Source organism: Ranitomeya imitator, chromosome 6 (genome assembly GCF_032444005.1).
Source record: "Ranitomeya imitator isolate aRanImi1 chromosome 6, aRanImi1.pri, whole genome shotgun sequence".
Lineage (NCBI taxonomy): Eukaryota > Metazoa > Chordata > Amphibia > Anura > Dendrobatidae > Ranitomeya > Ranitomeya imitator.
This window is the reverse complement of record NC_091287.1, coordinates 128,982,514-128,999,728: the sequence shown is the minus strand read 5'-3', so window position 1 is coordinate 128,999,728 and position 17,215 is coordinate 128,982,514. Positions and strand designations below refer to the sequence as shown.

Below are 17,215 nucleotides of genomic sequence, written 5' to 3'. Positions count from 1 at the left end.
ACATGATGACATCCAGGAATTGTTACCGGGTGATTCTCTGAAACTTCTACCTCAGTTTCTTGAAGACGGCCACCTACTCTCAGCAGAATGTCTTTGTCGACAATTGGATCGAGCTTTTTCAGCGCGCTGTCTCTAGGAACGGGTTGTCCCTTGTTGAGGTTGTCCATTTCTCTGGTGTAGGTTTATTTTGTACAACACAAAGTATTGTAATAATCTTGGCTCTTTCCAGGTTGGGAGCGGTGAACGCCTACTTGCAGTGATGCCAACCTTTACAAGGTCTCTGGTTTGCAGATAGTATTGACTTGTGATTGGGCTACATGAAGTAGACAAGTGATTGCTCGAACAAGTGACTTCCAGGTTGAGAACCTGCTGAACGGATGAGATTCGAAGTGATGACTTTAAATCACTGTATGAAGAGAAGAGACTCGAGGACGGAGCTCCTCAGTATCTGGATCCACTAGTTAGTACGTATCAGGCCTGCTGATGTGGGGCATCGAACGTTACAAGGAGACAGGGCCTGTGAACCATGTAGTGTAAATAAATAAGCGTGTGCACAGCTTTTTAAGGGAGGTGCCAGAGTAGGTTCCCACACCGTAAGATATATAGCAAAAAAACTCGGCACTCAACTTAACGTGATCAAGTGAGCTTTTAATGGTGTCCACAAGGTAGTAACAGAAATGTTTAGGTCCTGATAATGGACCTTCATCATTCCACCGCTCGTCCGTGTCCCTATGCCATCCAGGCAGGCGCACACTACCCGGGCTTTCTGTAGATCGGCTAGCCCTCATACAGGTCATTCCTCCTCTATATACAGGCAGCACTCTACTATATGGTCCGTGACTGATGAAGGTCAATTATTAGGACCGGAAAGTTTCTGTTACTACCTTGTGGACACCATTAAAACCTCACTTGATCACGTTAAGTTGAGTGCTGAGTTTTTTTGCTATATATGTGAACCATGTAGTGTCCTTAAAGGGACTCTGTCACCTGAATTTGGCGGGACTGGTTTTGGGTCATATGGGCTGAGTTTTCGGGTGTTTGATTCACCCTTTCCTTACCCGCTGGCTGCATGCTGGCTGCAATATTGGATTGAAGTTAATTCTCTGTCCTCCATAGTACACGCCTGCGCAAGGCAATCTTGCCTTGTGCAGTCGTGTACTATGGAGGACAGAGAATGAACTTCAATCCAATATTGCAGCCAGCATGCAGCCGTGTACTATGGAGGACAGAGAATTAACTTCAATCCAATATTGCAGCCAGCATGCAGCCAGCGGGTAAGGAAAGGGTGAATCAAACACCCAAAAACTCCGCCCATATGACCCAAAACCAGTCCCGCCAAATTCAGGTGACAGGTTCCCTTTAAGATTACCTGGTGCAATAGATCTAGTCACATGGTCTGCAGGATTATTGAGTAGTTACATAGTGCCACTGATTAGGGCAGGTAGATCTTCTTATCCTCAGTACCCGGTTGCTGATGTAGACATAGAAGCGTCACATTTCGTTGCAGATGTATCCCAATACCACCTTGCTATCGGTGTAGAACTCTGCATCTTTGATATCCAGATACATCCCAATCGGATGTCTCTTGGGTGAAGTCTCTTAGCATACTTTTTCCTTGGATGGTTACTGGAGCTACAAACCTCAGGGGGTCGTATAGACTATTTAAGAAAGAAAGAACTCCTCTGCGCATGAAGGGTTTCTCATCTTTGCTGATCTGAAAGGTGAAGGCATCCGTCTTCAGATCCCAAAGCAATCCAAGGCTTCGCTGCATGGGAAGGGAGTCGATCCTTAGGTCTAAGTCCTTTAGATCACTGGAATAGTATTGAGAGGGAAAGGCTTCCATCAACCCTCGGCTGTTGGAGGAAATCTTGTGTATCCTTAGGTTAGAGTAAGCGAGCATTTCTTGAGCCCTTTTTAGTAGACTGATCGCAGCCTCATTCATTGGTGTGGACTTCAAACAGTCATCTATGTAGAAGTCCTTTTCTACGAAGGATCTGATGTCTGACCGGTACTCTTCTTCGCCCTCTTTGGCAGAATTTCGGAGGCCATAGATAGCGACTGCCAGGGAAGGGCTGTTCCCGAAGATGTGTACCCTCATCCGATACTCTGCGATGTCTTTGTCTGGGTCATTGTCGCGGTACCAGAAGAACCTCAAGTAGTTTCTGTGTTCCTCTTTGACGAGAAAACAGTGGAACATCTGTTGTATGTCAGCCATAAATGCCACTGTATCTCTGCGGAAACAGAGTAGTACTTCTAGAAGTCTGTTGTTGAGGTCTGGGCCTGACAATAGGACATCATTCAATAAGACGTCTTTGCATTTGGTGCTTGAGTCGAATACCACTCTTATTTGACCTGGCTTCTTAGGATGGTACACTCTGAAGATGGGCAAGTACCAACACTCTTCTGAGTGCCGAAGTGCGGGTGCAATCTCTGCGTGGTTGTTCTGGAATATCTTCCCCATGAAGGTAAAGAAATGTTCCTTTGTCTCTGATGACTTCTGAAGCTTGTGTCTGAGGGAGATGAATTGACTGTAGACCAGTTCCCTTTTGTTGGGTGGGCATCTTCTTTGAGGCCGAAATGGTAGAGGTGTGACCCAACTGTTCGACTTGTCCTTGACTATTTGTCTATCCATGATTTCCAAAAACATCCTGTCTTCTATAGACATTGCTGCCTTGTTGTCCTCCTTTGTCCTGTGGAAGACTGTACATCCTATGTGGTCTTATTCACCTTCACAGGCATGGTCTTCGTTAGTAGGAACTGAGAGAGGGCAAGTGTCATGATCCCAATGGCAGGGGATCACAAAAATGACAAGCACAGATACAAACAAGCTCTAGGGCGATGGAACCTGAGCTGACCGCGACCCTAAACCTAACACACAAATAAAAGTAGCCGGGGAACGTGCCTACGATGATCCTAGACGTCTCGCTCCAGCCGAAGATCTAACTTCCCCTATCAGAAGAAACACAGACCTCTCTTGCCTCCAGAGAAATACCCCACAGCAAATAGCAGCCCCCCACATATAATGACGGTGAAATGAGAGGAAAGCACATACGTAGTATGAAAACAGTTTCAGCAAAATGAGGCCCGCTAAAGCTAGATAGCAGAGGATACAAAAGTGAACTGCGCGGTCAGCGAAAAACCCTTCAAAAAACCATCCTGAAATTACTTGAACTCATGTGCCAACTCATGGTACATGAAAAGCAATTTCAGCCCACTAGAGCAACCAGCAGCAGAGAATCACATATCTGCAGGCTGGACTAAAAACCAAATTAAGCAAAACACAAAACAGGAAAATCCAAACTTAGCTTGTCCAGAAGGTTCTAGGAGCAGGGAGCAGAGGTAACAAGACACACTGGATACATTGATAACCGGCGAGGAAATGCCAGCAAAGCCAGGTTAAATAGGAAACTCCCATATGCTGATGGAACAGGTGGAACCCAGAAACCCAGGAAAGACAAGTCACCCAGTACCATCAGTAACCACCAGAGGGAGCCCAAAAACAGAACTCACAACAGTACCCCCCCCCCCTTGAGGAGGGGTCACCGAACCCTCACGAGAACCACCAGGGCGACCAGGATGAGCCCTATGAAAAGCGCGAACCAAATCATCAGCATGAACATCCGAGGCAACCACCCAAGAATTATCCTCCTGACCATAACCCTTCCACTTGACCAAATACTGGAGTTTCCGTCTGGAAACACGAGAATCCAAGATCTTCTCCACAACATACTCCAATTCTCCCTCCACCAGCACTGGAGCAGGAGGCTCAAGCGAAGGAACAACAGGTACCTCATACTTCCGCAACAACGACCGATGGAACACATTATGAATAGCAAACGATGCCGGGAGATCCAAACGAAACGACACAGGGTTAAGAATTTCCAAGATCCTATAGGGACCGATGAACCGAGGCTTGAACTTAGGAGAAGAGACCTTCATAGGAACAAAACGAGAAGACAACCACACCAAGTCACCAACAAGAAGTCGAGGACCCACGCGGCGACGGCGATTAGCAAACTGCTGAGCCTTCTCCTGGGACAACTTCAAATTGTCCACCACATGACTCCAAATCCGATGCAACCTATCCACCACCATGTCCACTCCAGGACAATCAGAAGGTTCCACCTGACCAGAGGAAAAACGAGGATGAAACCCCGAATTACAAAAGAAAGGAGAAACCAAGGTAGCAGAACTAGCCCGATTATTAAGGGCAAACTCGGCCAGCGGCAAAAAGGTAACCCAGTCATCCTGATCAGCAGAAACAAAACACCTTAAATAAGTTTCCAAGGTCTGATTAGTTCGTTCAGTCTGGCCATTCGTCTGAGGATGGAATGCAGACGAAAAGGACAAATCAATGCCCATCTTAGCACAGAACGTCCGCCAAAATCTAGACACAAACTGGGATCCCCTGTCAGAAACGATGTTCTCAGGAATCCCATGCAAACGAACCACGTTCTGAAAAAACAGAGGGACCAACTCAGAGGAGGAAGGCAACTTAGGCAAGGGTACCAGATGAACCATTTTAGAAAAGCGATCACACACAACCCAGATGACGGACATTTTTTGAGAGACAGGGAGATCCGAAATAAAGTCCATGGAAATGTGCGTCCAAGGCCTCTTCGGGATAGGCAAAGGTGACAACAATCCACTGGCCCGAGAACAGCAAGGCTTAGCCCGAGCGCAAACCTCACAAGACTGCACAAAAGAACGCACATCCCTCGACAAGGAAGGCCACCAAAAAGACCTGGCCACCAAGTCTCTAGTACCAAATATTCCAGGATGACCTGCCAACGCAGAAGAATGGACCTCGGAGATGACTCTACTGGTCCAATTATCCGGAACAAACAGTCTCTCAGGCGGACAACGATCAGGTTTACCCGCCTGAAACTCCTGCAAAGCACGTCGCAAGTCTGGGGAGACAGCAGACAAAATCACCCCATCCCTAAGGATACCAGAGGGCTCAGAATTTCCAAGGGAGTCAGGCACAAAACTCCTAGAAAGAGCATCCGCCTTCACATTCTTTGAACCCGGCAGGTATGAAACCACAAAATTGAAACGAGAGAAAAACAGTGACCAACGAGCCTGTCTAGGATTCAGACGCCTGGCAGACTCAAGGTAAATCAAATTTTTGTGATCAGTCAAGACCACCACACGATGTCTAGCACCCTCTAGCCAATGACGCCACTCCTCAAATGCCCACTTCATGGCCAAAAGTTCCCGATTACCAACATCATAATTCCGCTCAGCCGGCGAAAACTTTCTAGAAAAAAACACGCATGGCTTCATCACTGAGCCATCGGAGCTTCTCTGTGACAAAACCGCCCCCGCTCCAATCTCGGAAGCATCAACCTCAACCTGAAAAGGGAGCGAAACATCTGGCTGACGCAACACAGGAGCAGAAGAAAACCGGCGCTTAAGTTCCTGAAAGGCCTCCACAGCCGCAGGAGACCAATTAGCAACATCAGCACCCTTCTTAGTCAAATCCGTCAAAGGCTTAACAACACTAGAAAAATTAGTTATAAAACGACGATAGAAATTAGCAAAGCCCAAGAACTTCTGTAGACTCTTAAGAGATGTAGGCTGCGTCCAGTCACAAATAGCCTGAACCTTGACGGGATCCATCTCAATAGTAGAAGGGGAAAAAATATACCCCAAGAAAGAAATCTTCTGGACTCCAAAGAGACACTTTGAGCCTTTTACAAACAAGGAATTGGCCCGCAGGACCTGAAACACCTTCCTGACCTGCTGAACATGAGACTCCCAGTCATCAGAAAAAAACAAAATATCATCCAAATACACAATCATAAATTTATCCAGATATTCACGGAAAATATCATGCATAAAGGACTGGAAGACTGAAGGAGCATTAGAAAGTCCAAAAGGCATTACCAAATACTCAAAATGGCCCTCAGGCGTATTAAATGCGGTTTTCCACTCATCACCTTGCTTTATTCGTATAAGATTATACGCACCCCGAAGATCAATCTTAGTGAACCATTTAGCCCCCTTAATGCGAGCAAACAAATCAGTCAACAATGGCAAAGGATACTGATATTTTACGGTAATCTTATTCAAAAGACGATAATCTATACAAGGCCTCAAGGAACCATCTTTTTTGGCCACAAAAAAAAAACCTGCTCCCAAAGGGGACAAAGATGGACGGATATGTCCCTTTTCCAAGGACTCCTTAACATAATCCCGCATAGCAGTATGCTCTGGCACTGACAGATTGAACAAACGACCTTTAGGAAATTTACTGCCTGGAATTAAATTTATAGCACAATCGCAATCCCTGTGAGGAGGAAGCGAACTGAGCTTAGGCTCCTCAAAAACATCCCGATAGTCAGACAAAAACACAGGAATCTCAGAAGGAGTAGATGAAGCGATAGAAATCGGAGGTGCATCATCATGAACCCCCTGACAACCCCAGCTTAACACAGACATTGATTTCCAGTCAAGGACTGGATTATGAGTTTGTAACCATGGCAGACCAAGTACTAGAACATCATGCAAATTATACAGTACCAGGAAGCGAATCACCTCCTGATGAACGGGAGTCATACGCATGGTCACTTGTGTCCAGTACTGAGGTTTATTCATAGCCAAAGGTGTAGAGTCAATTCCCTTCAAAGGAATAGGGACTTCCAGAGGCTCCAGACTAAACCCACAGCGATTGGCAAATGACCAATCCATAAGACTCAGGGCAGCGCCTGAATCCACATAGGCATCGACGGAAATGGATGATAATGAACAAATCAGAGTCACAGACAGAATGAACTTAGACTGTAAAGTACTAATGGCAACAGACTTATCAACCTTTTTTGTGCGTTTAGAGCATGCTGATATAACATGAGCTGAATCACCACAATAAAAGCACAACCCTTTTTTCCGCCTATACTTTTGCCGTTCACTTCTGGACTGAATTCTATCACATTGCATTATCTCAGGTGACGGTTCAGACGACACCGCCAAATGATGCACAGGTTTGCGCTCCCGTAAACGCCGATCAATCTGAACAGCCATAGTCATAGACTCATTCAGACCAGCAGGCGCAGGGAACCCCACCATAACATCTTTAATGGCCTCAGAAAGGCCATCTCTAAACTTTGCAGCCAGAGCGCACTCATTCCACTGAGTAAGTACCGACCACTTCCGAAATTTTTGACAATAAATTTCTGCTTCATCTTGCCCCTGAGAGAGGGCCAACAAAGCTTTTTCAGCCTGAATCTCTAGGTTAGGTTCCTCATAGAGCAAACCCAATGCCAGAAAAAACGCATCCACATTGAGCAACGCAGGATCCCCTGGTGCCAATGCAAATGCCCAATCCTGAGGGTCACCCCGCAGGAAAGATATAATTATCTTGACTTGCTGAGCAGGGTCTCCAGAGGAGCGAGATTTCAAAGAAAGAAACAACTTGCAATTGTTCCTAAAATTCAGAAAACGAGATCTATCTCCAGAAAAAAACTCTGGGACAGGAATTCTAGGTTCAGACATAGGAGCATGTACAACAAAATCCTGTATATCTTGAACCTTAGCGGCAAGATTATTCAGGCTGGAAGCCAAACTCTGGACGTCCATGATAAACAGCTGAGATCAGAGCCATTCAAAGATTAAGAGGAGGAGGAAGTAGCCAGGCTGCAATAAGGCTAGGCAGCAAACTCTGAGGGAAAGGGGAAAAAAAAAAAACTTCCTCAGACTACTTATCCTCCTACTTCAGCCAATACAATTAACACTTTGTGGGCCGGTTATACTGTCATGATCCCAATGGCAGGGGATCACAAAAATGACAAGCACAGATACAAACAAGCTCTAGGGCGATGGAACCTGAGCTGACCGCGACCCTAAACCTAACACACAAATAAAAGTAGCCGGGGAACGTGCCTACGATGATCCTAGACGTCTCGCTCCAGCCGAAGATCTAACTTCCCCTATCAGAAGAAACACAGACCTCTCTTGCCTCCAGAGAAATACCCCACAGCAAATAGCAGCCCCCCACATATAATGACGGTGAAATGAGAGGAAAGCACATACGTAGTATGAAAACAGTTTCAGCAAAATGAGGCCCACTAAAGCTAGATAGCAGAGGATACAAAAGTGAACTGCGCGGTCAGCGAAAAACCCTTCAAAAAACCATCCTGAAATTACTTGAACTCATGTGCCAACTCATGGTACATGAAAAGCAATTTCAGCCCACTAGAGCAACCAGCAGCAGAGAATCACATATCTGCAGGCTGGACTAAAAACCAAATTAAGCAAAACACAAAACAGGAAAATCCAAACTTAGCTTGTCCAGAAGGTTCTAGGAGCAGAGAGCAGAGGTAACAAGACACACTGGATACATTGATAACCGGCGAGGAAATGCCAGCAAAGCCAGGTTAAATAGGAAACTCCCATATGCTGATGGAACAGGTGGAACCCAGAAACCCAGGAAAGACAAGTCACCCAGTACCATCAGTAACCACCAGAGGGAGCCCAAAAACAGAACTCACAACAGGCAAGGTAGGGGAGTGCTGTTCGGTAATTCCTTTGCCAGCAGACTATTGTGACATGGCTGGAAGAGAGACGGAGGTCCATTTTCTAGTGTGCTGGTAAGCATACTGTTGACTGAGGCTGGCTTGTGTGCTCTTCCTAGACAGACGTCTCTAATAATGACCCATCCGAGGTCGAGTCTCTGTGCATATGGAGCATTCTTGAAGCCATTGATATATTCTCTAGTCTTGTGGACTCATAGTATATCTCTTCCCAGGAGTAAGGCTATTGGGGCTTCTGCATCCAACTCAGGTATCAGGTGGGCTATACGCTTCTGATGTGATGATGTGTTGCCACCTCCGGTGAAGGTATCTCAGACCTGTTGTCGGGAATCTGGTTGCACTCCAAGATGGTTGGTAGCAATAGGCAGGTCTGGCCATCTATGGACTCCACCTTGTATTCGATTGCTTTCCTCCTCGCCATCTCGACAGTACATGAACACATCTTCAAGAGTAGGGAGAACCGGGGCCTACAATGCTGAAGTTATCAAAGAAGATGGACTTGGCTAGAGACCTGTTACTTTGGTCATCCAGGATTGCATATATCTTGAGCGCTTTGTCCCTACGGTCTGCTGGGTAGACTCATACAAAGGCAGATTTTTTAACAGGATCTTCCTCCTGTGAGTCCCTTACAGATCTTCATACATTGAAAGGTGACAACAGGAGTGTCTTGGTCAGTGTTCTTTTGCTTCTCATTGTGCTCCTCTGCCTGCGACAACACTAGTAGAGGTGGTCCAGGGTGCAAGGCTGTATTGTAATCCTTGCTGCTGCATTCTGCACATTTCATGCTAGCTTCACAGTTCCTGGCGAGGTGAGAGGTTGTGACACAGCATTTGAAGCAGATGTTGTTTTCCTTGAGGAAACCTTTGTGATCCTCCAAAGACTTCTCCCTAAAGGCTCTGCACTTCAGTAGAAGATGTGGTCTCCTGTGTAGAGGACACTGACATCTTGAGGTTTCTTCTCTTCTGGAGGAGGCTTACTTGTATCGCGAGGAGGGCCTGTGCAAACAATATTAGTTTTGTGGACTGCCACGGGTGTCCTGCTGGGTTTGACACTGGGACAGTGGAACATGACAGAGTGTAGTCAAAACTACGGTAATTTCTGATCTTAGATTGTAGGGTGACAAATTCCACAAATACAGTGAGGGAATGGTATGTTATGAGTTTGCTTATACCCTGAACCATATGTAATACACTTTTTTTTCTAGGTTGAAAGGAATTTTTTGTACTATTGGATCGACACCCCTAGTAGTGTTTAAGAATGCCAATCCGGGCAAGTGTCCTTCCTCCTGGGCACCCTGTGACTCTATCAATAAATCACTCACTGGCAGGAATGGTGTAGCATTTTTTGGTGGGCTGCACTCTCGTTCTGCGGCTGTATGGCATATTGCGGCTGCTGTGATACCCATATGCGGAGCAGTGTGGGTGTTAGCGGTCCCGTACAGTCTGATAAACTACACCCTGCAATCGGCTATCAGTTTCACTGAAGGCAACTAATCCATTCTTACTGGGGCCTGGACTCTTGTTCCCCGCAGATGTATGGCGGCTGCTTTAATACCCGTACGCGGAGCAGTCTGGGTGGTAGCGATCCCGTACAGCCTGTGCAACCACTGCCTGCGACCGGCGGCCCATTTTTACTGTTCTGCCTTCCTCCACATATGATGCTGTGTGGATTTCAGCATACAACTAAACCGTCATCCACTTCCCAGTAAACAGAATGTATGGATTCTTAAGTCTATGTTTATTGAGATTATGTGAACGATAACGGTGGACGATAATAGTGGACGATAATGGGTAAAAACTACAAAAAAATAACAGTATATCAGTACTGCCACATTACAGCAACAACAGCATGATACAGGGTACAGTTATCATCAGTAACTGGGATATTACATCAACTGCATGGTAACAGAGATGCAGCAATCATAGCTATCTAAGGTAGAGTTCATGCTGCCAGCACCGTTCTGCTCTATACAGAAATGCACCTATCTGTATGCAGTGTAAAGAGCATCGTCACACCATACACACACACACACACTCTATATGCCGCATGCACCACGCACACTCACACACACACTCAAACTCATACATTCACACTCACACTCATACATTTACACTCACACTCACACACGCACTCACACTCTCACACAATCACCCTCACATTCACACTCACACTCACGCAGCCTCTTGCACGGTACCACCATCGGAACACCATCGCAAAAACGCCGCCGCTGGGATCAGTCGAATGATTCACCACCATCCTAGTACAGGAGGAGTGCATGCACAGTTTTAATGTGACCGCCGCTATCTGTCCGCACAAAGATGGTGGCGGTCTGATTTACTGTGCCTGCTTGCATTACCTGCAGGTGCAGTGAATCATTCAGCTGATCCCGGAGATAGAATATTTCATGGGGCTAAAAAGTGGGACCGGACTATGCACTGTGCACTTTGGTTGTAGGCCGGGCTGATGGTGGGATTTTTCCCTGATATGGTTAAGTAGTGACCTTGATATTCATTCCATGTGGAATTATGTTGTACTATTTATACATGAACTTTGCTGAGTTTGTTTAATAAAGATTGTATATTTTAATAACGGCACGTTATACTGGATCTTTTCTCTTGTGGCTACTGATATTTGTCAGCTTGTGTTCCATGGTTACTTGAATGGGCTGTGCTATGACATAATGTGAAAACAAGATGTCAGCCCCCAGTGCCCTCTTTAAACTCCTATAACACACAAAATATGTTTTAAATGCATTCAAAACTTGGTTAGAACAGCATGTTATGCTACATTACATTGATTTATTAATGATCTACAAATGCGTTACCTTCCCTTTAAAGGGAACCTGTCACCAGGTTTGACCGATATAAGATAACACCATCACCTTTCAGGCCTGATATACAACATTCTAATATGTTGTATATATCCTCGAAAACTGACTTGAAAGTCCGGCAAAGCCCTTCTTCTTGTAATGCCATCCTTCTTCTTGCTTTGAGTGGATGACGCATCCTTACGTCATCCGCACAGCCTCCCTAGCATCGCGACCCTGCGCGGGCATACTACTCTGCCCTGATTAGGGCAGAGTAAAGCACTGCAGTGCACATGCGCTGACGCTCTTTGACCTTTCCTGGTGCTTAGTCAGGGCAGAGAAATGTGTGAGCTTGCCAAGTTTCACAGGCGCCAGCAGGTTACGGCTATTATGACACCCGAACATGCCTGATTGGAGGTTCAGAGGCGATAGCCACAGATCTGTCTAGTCTGTGCTCTGAGGCACCAATTTAAAGATGGAAGATGAGGAGGAGCAGGAGAGGGGTGCAGGAACTGGTGGAGGTGGAACAAACCCTGATAGAAGTAGAGCCAGCAATCCTCAGCATTGGTAGCATGTGTCGTGCCAGGGTGGGAATCGGCCCCATTTTCCACAATGTTCAGCCAATGTGCCATCAGGGAACTGCAGCGTCTGTGGCCACAAGCGGGTGATATTCCTGGACACATGCTGGTACAAGGCAGGGACACCACACTGAGAGAAATAGTGGTGGTTGGGGACCAAGTACTGAGGGACGGCTGCCACAATGAGTCGGTGGAAATCCTCTGTGTCTACAAGCCTAAGTGGCAACATTTCCATAGCAAGCAGCCTGGAAATGTGCTTGTGAGTGGCTGGTAACTTTTTTGTTTTTCGTTCCGAGGCCTGGGTTAGGGACTCTGTGCTGAACTCTGTGCTGGGACAAAGATTTGGAAGTGCCAGATGATGATGCCTCAGAATGTGCAAGGACAAGTGCAGGGTGGTAGGCATCTGTGCCAGTGTCAAGAACAGGGGATAGACAAGCAGCTGGCACAGGGAAAGAGGCAGTTATATCACGCATTGGCACCAATTGTGGGCCCAAGTTTCGGCCCACTGAGTTGGGTGCTTAGACGACCAGTTCCTGATCATGATGGTGGTGGTTGGGTTCTTAGTGGTCAGGCCCCTGCTGATCTTGGCATGACACAGGTGGAAAATGACCATTTTTTGTCTCAGAATTCTCTTTAAAAAGTCCCAGTCTGGTGAACACCTAATGCTTTGATGGAGAAATTCACGAGTGTGGGTGCTCTGCAGAACAGTTACCCGCCTTCTCCCTCTCGTCACCCCACTGTCTCTACCTGCCTGTTTTGGTGCTCCAGATCCCTCCCCTCAGTGCTGATGGCCATGCTTTGCATGTCAGCTTCCCAGGTTGGGGCAGTGACTCCGTCACCCACCAACTCATCTACCACTGCTGCACCCTGGTCCTCCGGAATTGGTGACTTAACATCAACCTGACTAATCGGCAACTGTGTCACATCATCATCATCTAAACGATAACGATATCTATAATTCTGTATGTAACCCCTTTCTCATGTACAGCACCATGGAATTAATGGTGCTATATAAATAATAATAATAATAATAATCTACCTCCTTCGACAAAATTTTTCATTCTCCATCGCCATCTTCTTGTGACTGTGGCTGCTCTACATTTTTTGCATAACTAGCCAACATGTCCTCCTGTCCCTCTTGGAACATGCAGGGTGATAGGCCACAATCAAGATATGATGATGTAAATTATAGCAACTTTAAGGCCCCTTCACATTAAGCGACGCTGCAGCGATACCGACAACGATCCGGATCGCTGCAGCGTCGCTGTTTGGTGGCTGGAGAGCTGTCACACAGACCGCTCTCCAGCGACCAACGATGCCGGTAACCAGGGTAAACATCGGGTTACTAAGCGCAGGGCCGCGCTTAGTAACCCGATGTTTACCCTGGTTACCATGCTAAAAGTAAAAAAAACACTAGATACTTACCTACAGCCGTCTGTCCTCCAGCGCTGCGCTCTGCTTCTCTGCACTCCTCCTGTACTGGCTGTGAGCCGGAAAGCAGAGCGGTGACGTCACCGCTCTGCTTTCCGGCTCACAGCCAGTACAGGAGGAGTACAGAGCACAGCGCTGGAGGACAGACGGCTGTAGGTAAGTATCTAGTGTTTGTTTTTTTTTACTTTTAGCATGGTAACCAGGGTAAACATCGGGTTACTAAGCGCGGCCCTGCGCTTAGTTACCCGATGTTTACCCTGGTTACCAGTGAAGACATCGCTGGATCGGTGTCACACACGCCGATCCAGCGATGTCAGCAGGAGTCCAGCGACGAAATAAAGTTCTGGACTTTATTCAGCGACCAACGATCTCCCAGCAGGGGCCTGATAGTTGGTTGCTGTCACACATAACGATTTCATTAACGATATCGTTGCTACGTCACAAATAGCAACGATATCGCTAACAATATCGTTATGTGTGAAGGTACCTTTAGACCTGAGTAAGCACAGACTATGTAACTGAGTAGATAAAGTCACAAGATTATCAGCTCACCAGGGGCATTCTAATTTGAATAGAGCACACATTTTGCTGGTGATCAGTATCTAGAAGCAATATTCTACAAGATCCATATAGTTGTTTGGGGTTAGGAGACTGTTGTGGTGATGAGAAATAAGCACATATTATTAACTTACTCTACAAAAAACTGTGAACACTTATCTTTTTATTTGGCAGATATGAAAATGAGCAACCTTTTAAAAAAGCTGTGGAGGAGGAGATACGCTCATTGTACAAAGTGATTGATGATGCAAACTTGACAAAAATGGATTTGGAAAGTCAGATAGACAGCATGAAAGAGGAGCTTGCCTTGCTGTCCAAAAATCATGAGGAGGTAAAAAATAACCTTAAAGCAGCTGATTTCTTTAAAGCGCAGTACTCTGCAAAAGTGTTAGGAAGATACTGAAAAAATGCTGTAAAGTAAGGATACTTTCAAAAATAAAAGTGTTAATAGTTTTCTATTATTATTATTATTATGTTGTTGTTTTTATATTTTTTATCAATTACAAAATGCAAAGTGAATGGACAAATGAGAAATCTAAATCAAATCAATATTGGTGTGATGTCCTTTTACATTCAAAACAGCATTAAATCTTCTAAGTACATTTCACCAAAGTTTTTGAAGGAGGAGGCTATACCAAACATCTTGGAGAACTAACCACAGATGTTATGTGGAAGTAGGCATGCACAAGTGTCTCTTTCTAAAATTCCACACAGACTCGAAGATGTTGAGATCAGTGATCTTTGGGAGCCATATCATCACTTCCAAGACTTGTTCTTCTTTACGCTCAAGACAGTTCTTAATGATATTGACTGTGCATTTGGGTTAGTTTTTCTGCTGCAGGACAAATTTTGCACCAGTCAGACATCTGGTTTTGCATGATGTATAAGTATTTGGATGTACTGTATGTCTCAGCATTGAGCATTGAGGACACCAAGAAATGGGCAATGTGTAGACAGTTGTGGTTGGCCATGGAATCTTAGTACAGCAGATAAAAGACACATCAGTCTTACTTCCCTACAAAATAAGAAGATTTCCACCCATGCCATCAGCTCTAAACTGGCAGGAACCAGTGGGAACCTGCTGCACACATCTATTGTTCTCAAGAAATCTGGCCAGAAGTGGTCTTCATGGAAAAATTGTGGCCAAAAGCAATACCTTTGACATGGAAACAAGGCCAAGAGACTCAACTATACACAAAAATATAGGAACAAGAGTGCAGAAAAATGGTAGCAGGTGATGGACTAATGAGTAAAATTCTTAAATGTGTTGCTGTAACACAAGGATGATTGTTCACTAAAGGATTGGAGAGTAGTACAATTATGATTGTCTGAAGGCAACAGTGAAGCATGGTGGAGGTTCCATGCAAATTTGTGGTTGTATTTCAGCACAATTGGGGATTTGGTCAGGATTTATTGTATCCTCAATGAGAATAGTGGTAGATACTTATCCGCCATGCCACACCATCAGTGAGGTCTCTCATTGGCTCTTCTGCAGCAGGACAATAACCCCCATGTTAGGATATGGCCCTTATGTAAACTTCATCTCAACATCATTAAGTTTGTGTGGGATTACATGAATAGACAGAAGGATTTGCGCTAGGCTACATCCACAGAAGATCTGTGGTTAGTTCTCTGAGATGTTTGGAACAACCTCCCTGCAGGGTTCCTTCAAAAACTTTGTGCAAGTGTACCTAGAAGAATTGATGCTTTGATGCTGTTTTGAAGGCAAAGGGCAGTCGCTTAAATGTTTATATAGACTTCCCTCATGTTCATTCACTTTGCATCTTGTTAATTGCTATAAATAAACTATTAAGACTTCTAGTTTCAAAAAGAGTCTTACTTTGAAGCATTTTTTCCTCACTGGCCTAAAACTTCTAAAACTATACTGTATGTTATATGAGAGTACACACAGTAGTTTTTTCAATGATTAATCTATATAATCTGAACCCTTTTATTATTGTACTAATAAATACATTGGTTTAAAACATTTATAACCCATAAAATACAATCTAAAAATGTACCAAAAGTATCACAGTGGCTTTGCTGGATTATGTTTTTTTATAACTTTATACTACCTATTGGTTGGTTAACGTTTTGCACCTCAATAATGGTAAACAATTGCACACCCCTTTGAGGTATATTGTCACATTGTTAACCACACACCCCATTTACCTCCAAGTCACGCCTTTTTCTAAGCTACAGCCCCTAGAATGAGCCATAAAGTGTCTAGCACTTGATTCACCAAGTTCTAGTTGCAAATACATATATAAATGTAAAAAAAATATTATTATCCACTTGGCACTGGTTTACAAGTGTTTCATTTCCAAGTTAAGGCTACTTTCACACTGGCGTTTTTTTCAATACGTCGCAATGCGTCGTTTAGGGGAAAAAACGCATCCTGCAAAGTTGTTTGCAGGATGCGTTTTTGCCTCATAGAGTAACATTACCGACACATTGCGACGTATTGTCACACGTCGCAACCGTCGTGCGACGGTTGCGCCGTGTTGTGGCGGACCGCCGGGAGCAAAAAACGTTAAATGTAACGTTTTTTGCTGCCGACGGACCGCTTTTTCCGACCGCGCATGCGTGGCCGGAACTCCGCCCCCACCTTCCCGCACCTCACAATGGGGCAGCGGATGCGCCGGAGAAATACATCCGCTGCACCCGTTGTGCGGCGCAACAAACGCTAGCGTCGGAATCTCGGCCCAACGCAATGCGACGGGCCGAATCCGACGCTAGTGTGAAAGTAGCCTTAAAATGAACAGATGGCGTGTAGAATTGAAAGCACAAATATGTAACTGTGTAAGTATACTGCATTACATATCATATACCGTGTTATAGCCCTGAGATACATGCACAATTATGCTGGTTGCTATTCTAATCAGTCAACATACTTGTCCACAGACACAATCCTAATAGTTTAGCTGAGTTTCTATATCACATTGGTAAGTTTAGCTATTATTCAATGTCTGCTGTAAGAAAACAAGTTTCCTAGAATGCAGACGTCAGAGCAAGGTCACTGAGCCAACATGGTTTGGAGCTGTAAGCTGTAAAATTATGAATGCAGCTCAGTATCATTACACAGTAAAACAGTGTGTAAACACTGCACAGTTCACTTTTTAGGAGCACAATGTTATATGTAACCTGTAAAATATGAGCATCTACTTTAAAACTGGGGTCAACAATATAGAGATCAATAAAATAATATTCCAATGTTATTTCTTCATCTTCAATTCACTAAAATGAAGCTGTCGTCAGGTTTTTCTATACTAAACTGCAGCCAACCCTTGGTTAGCTTCATACATGTCCTG

At 45.0% G+C, this 17,215-nt stretch overlaps 1 protein-coding gene across 1 annotated transcript in view; it reads left to right on the top strand.

The window, feature by feature from the left end:
• BFSP2 (beaded filament structural protein 2) overlaps window positions 1-17,215 on the top strand; it is a 92,629-nt gene that overhangs the window by 60,739 nt on the left and 14,675 nt on the right. Inside the window, exon 3 of the mRNA XM_069732470.1 lies at window positions 14,079-14,235. Coding sequence (XP_069588571.1) covers window positions 14,079-14,235 — 157 coding nt within the window. The remainder of the gene's footprint in view (window positions 1-14,078; window positions 14,236-17,215) is intronic.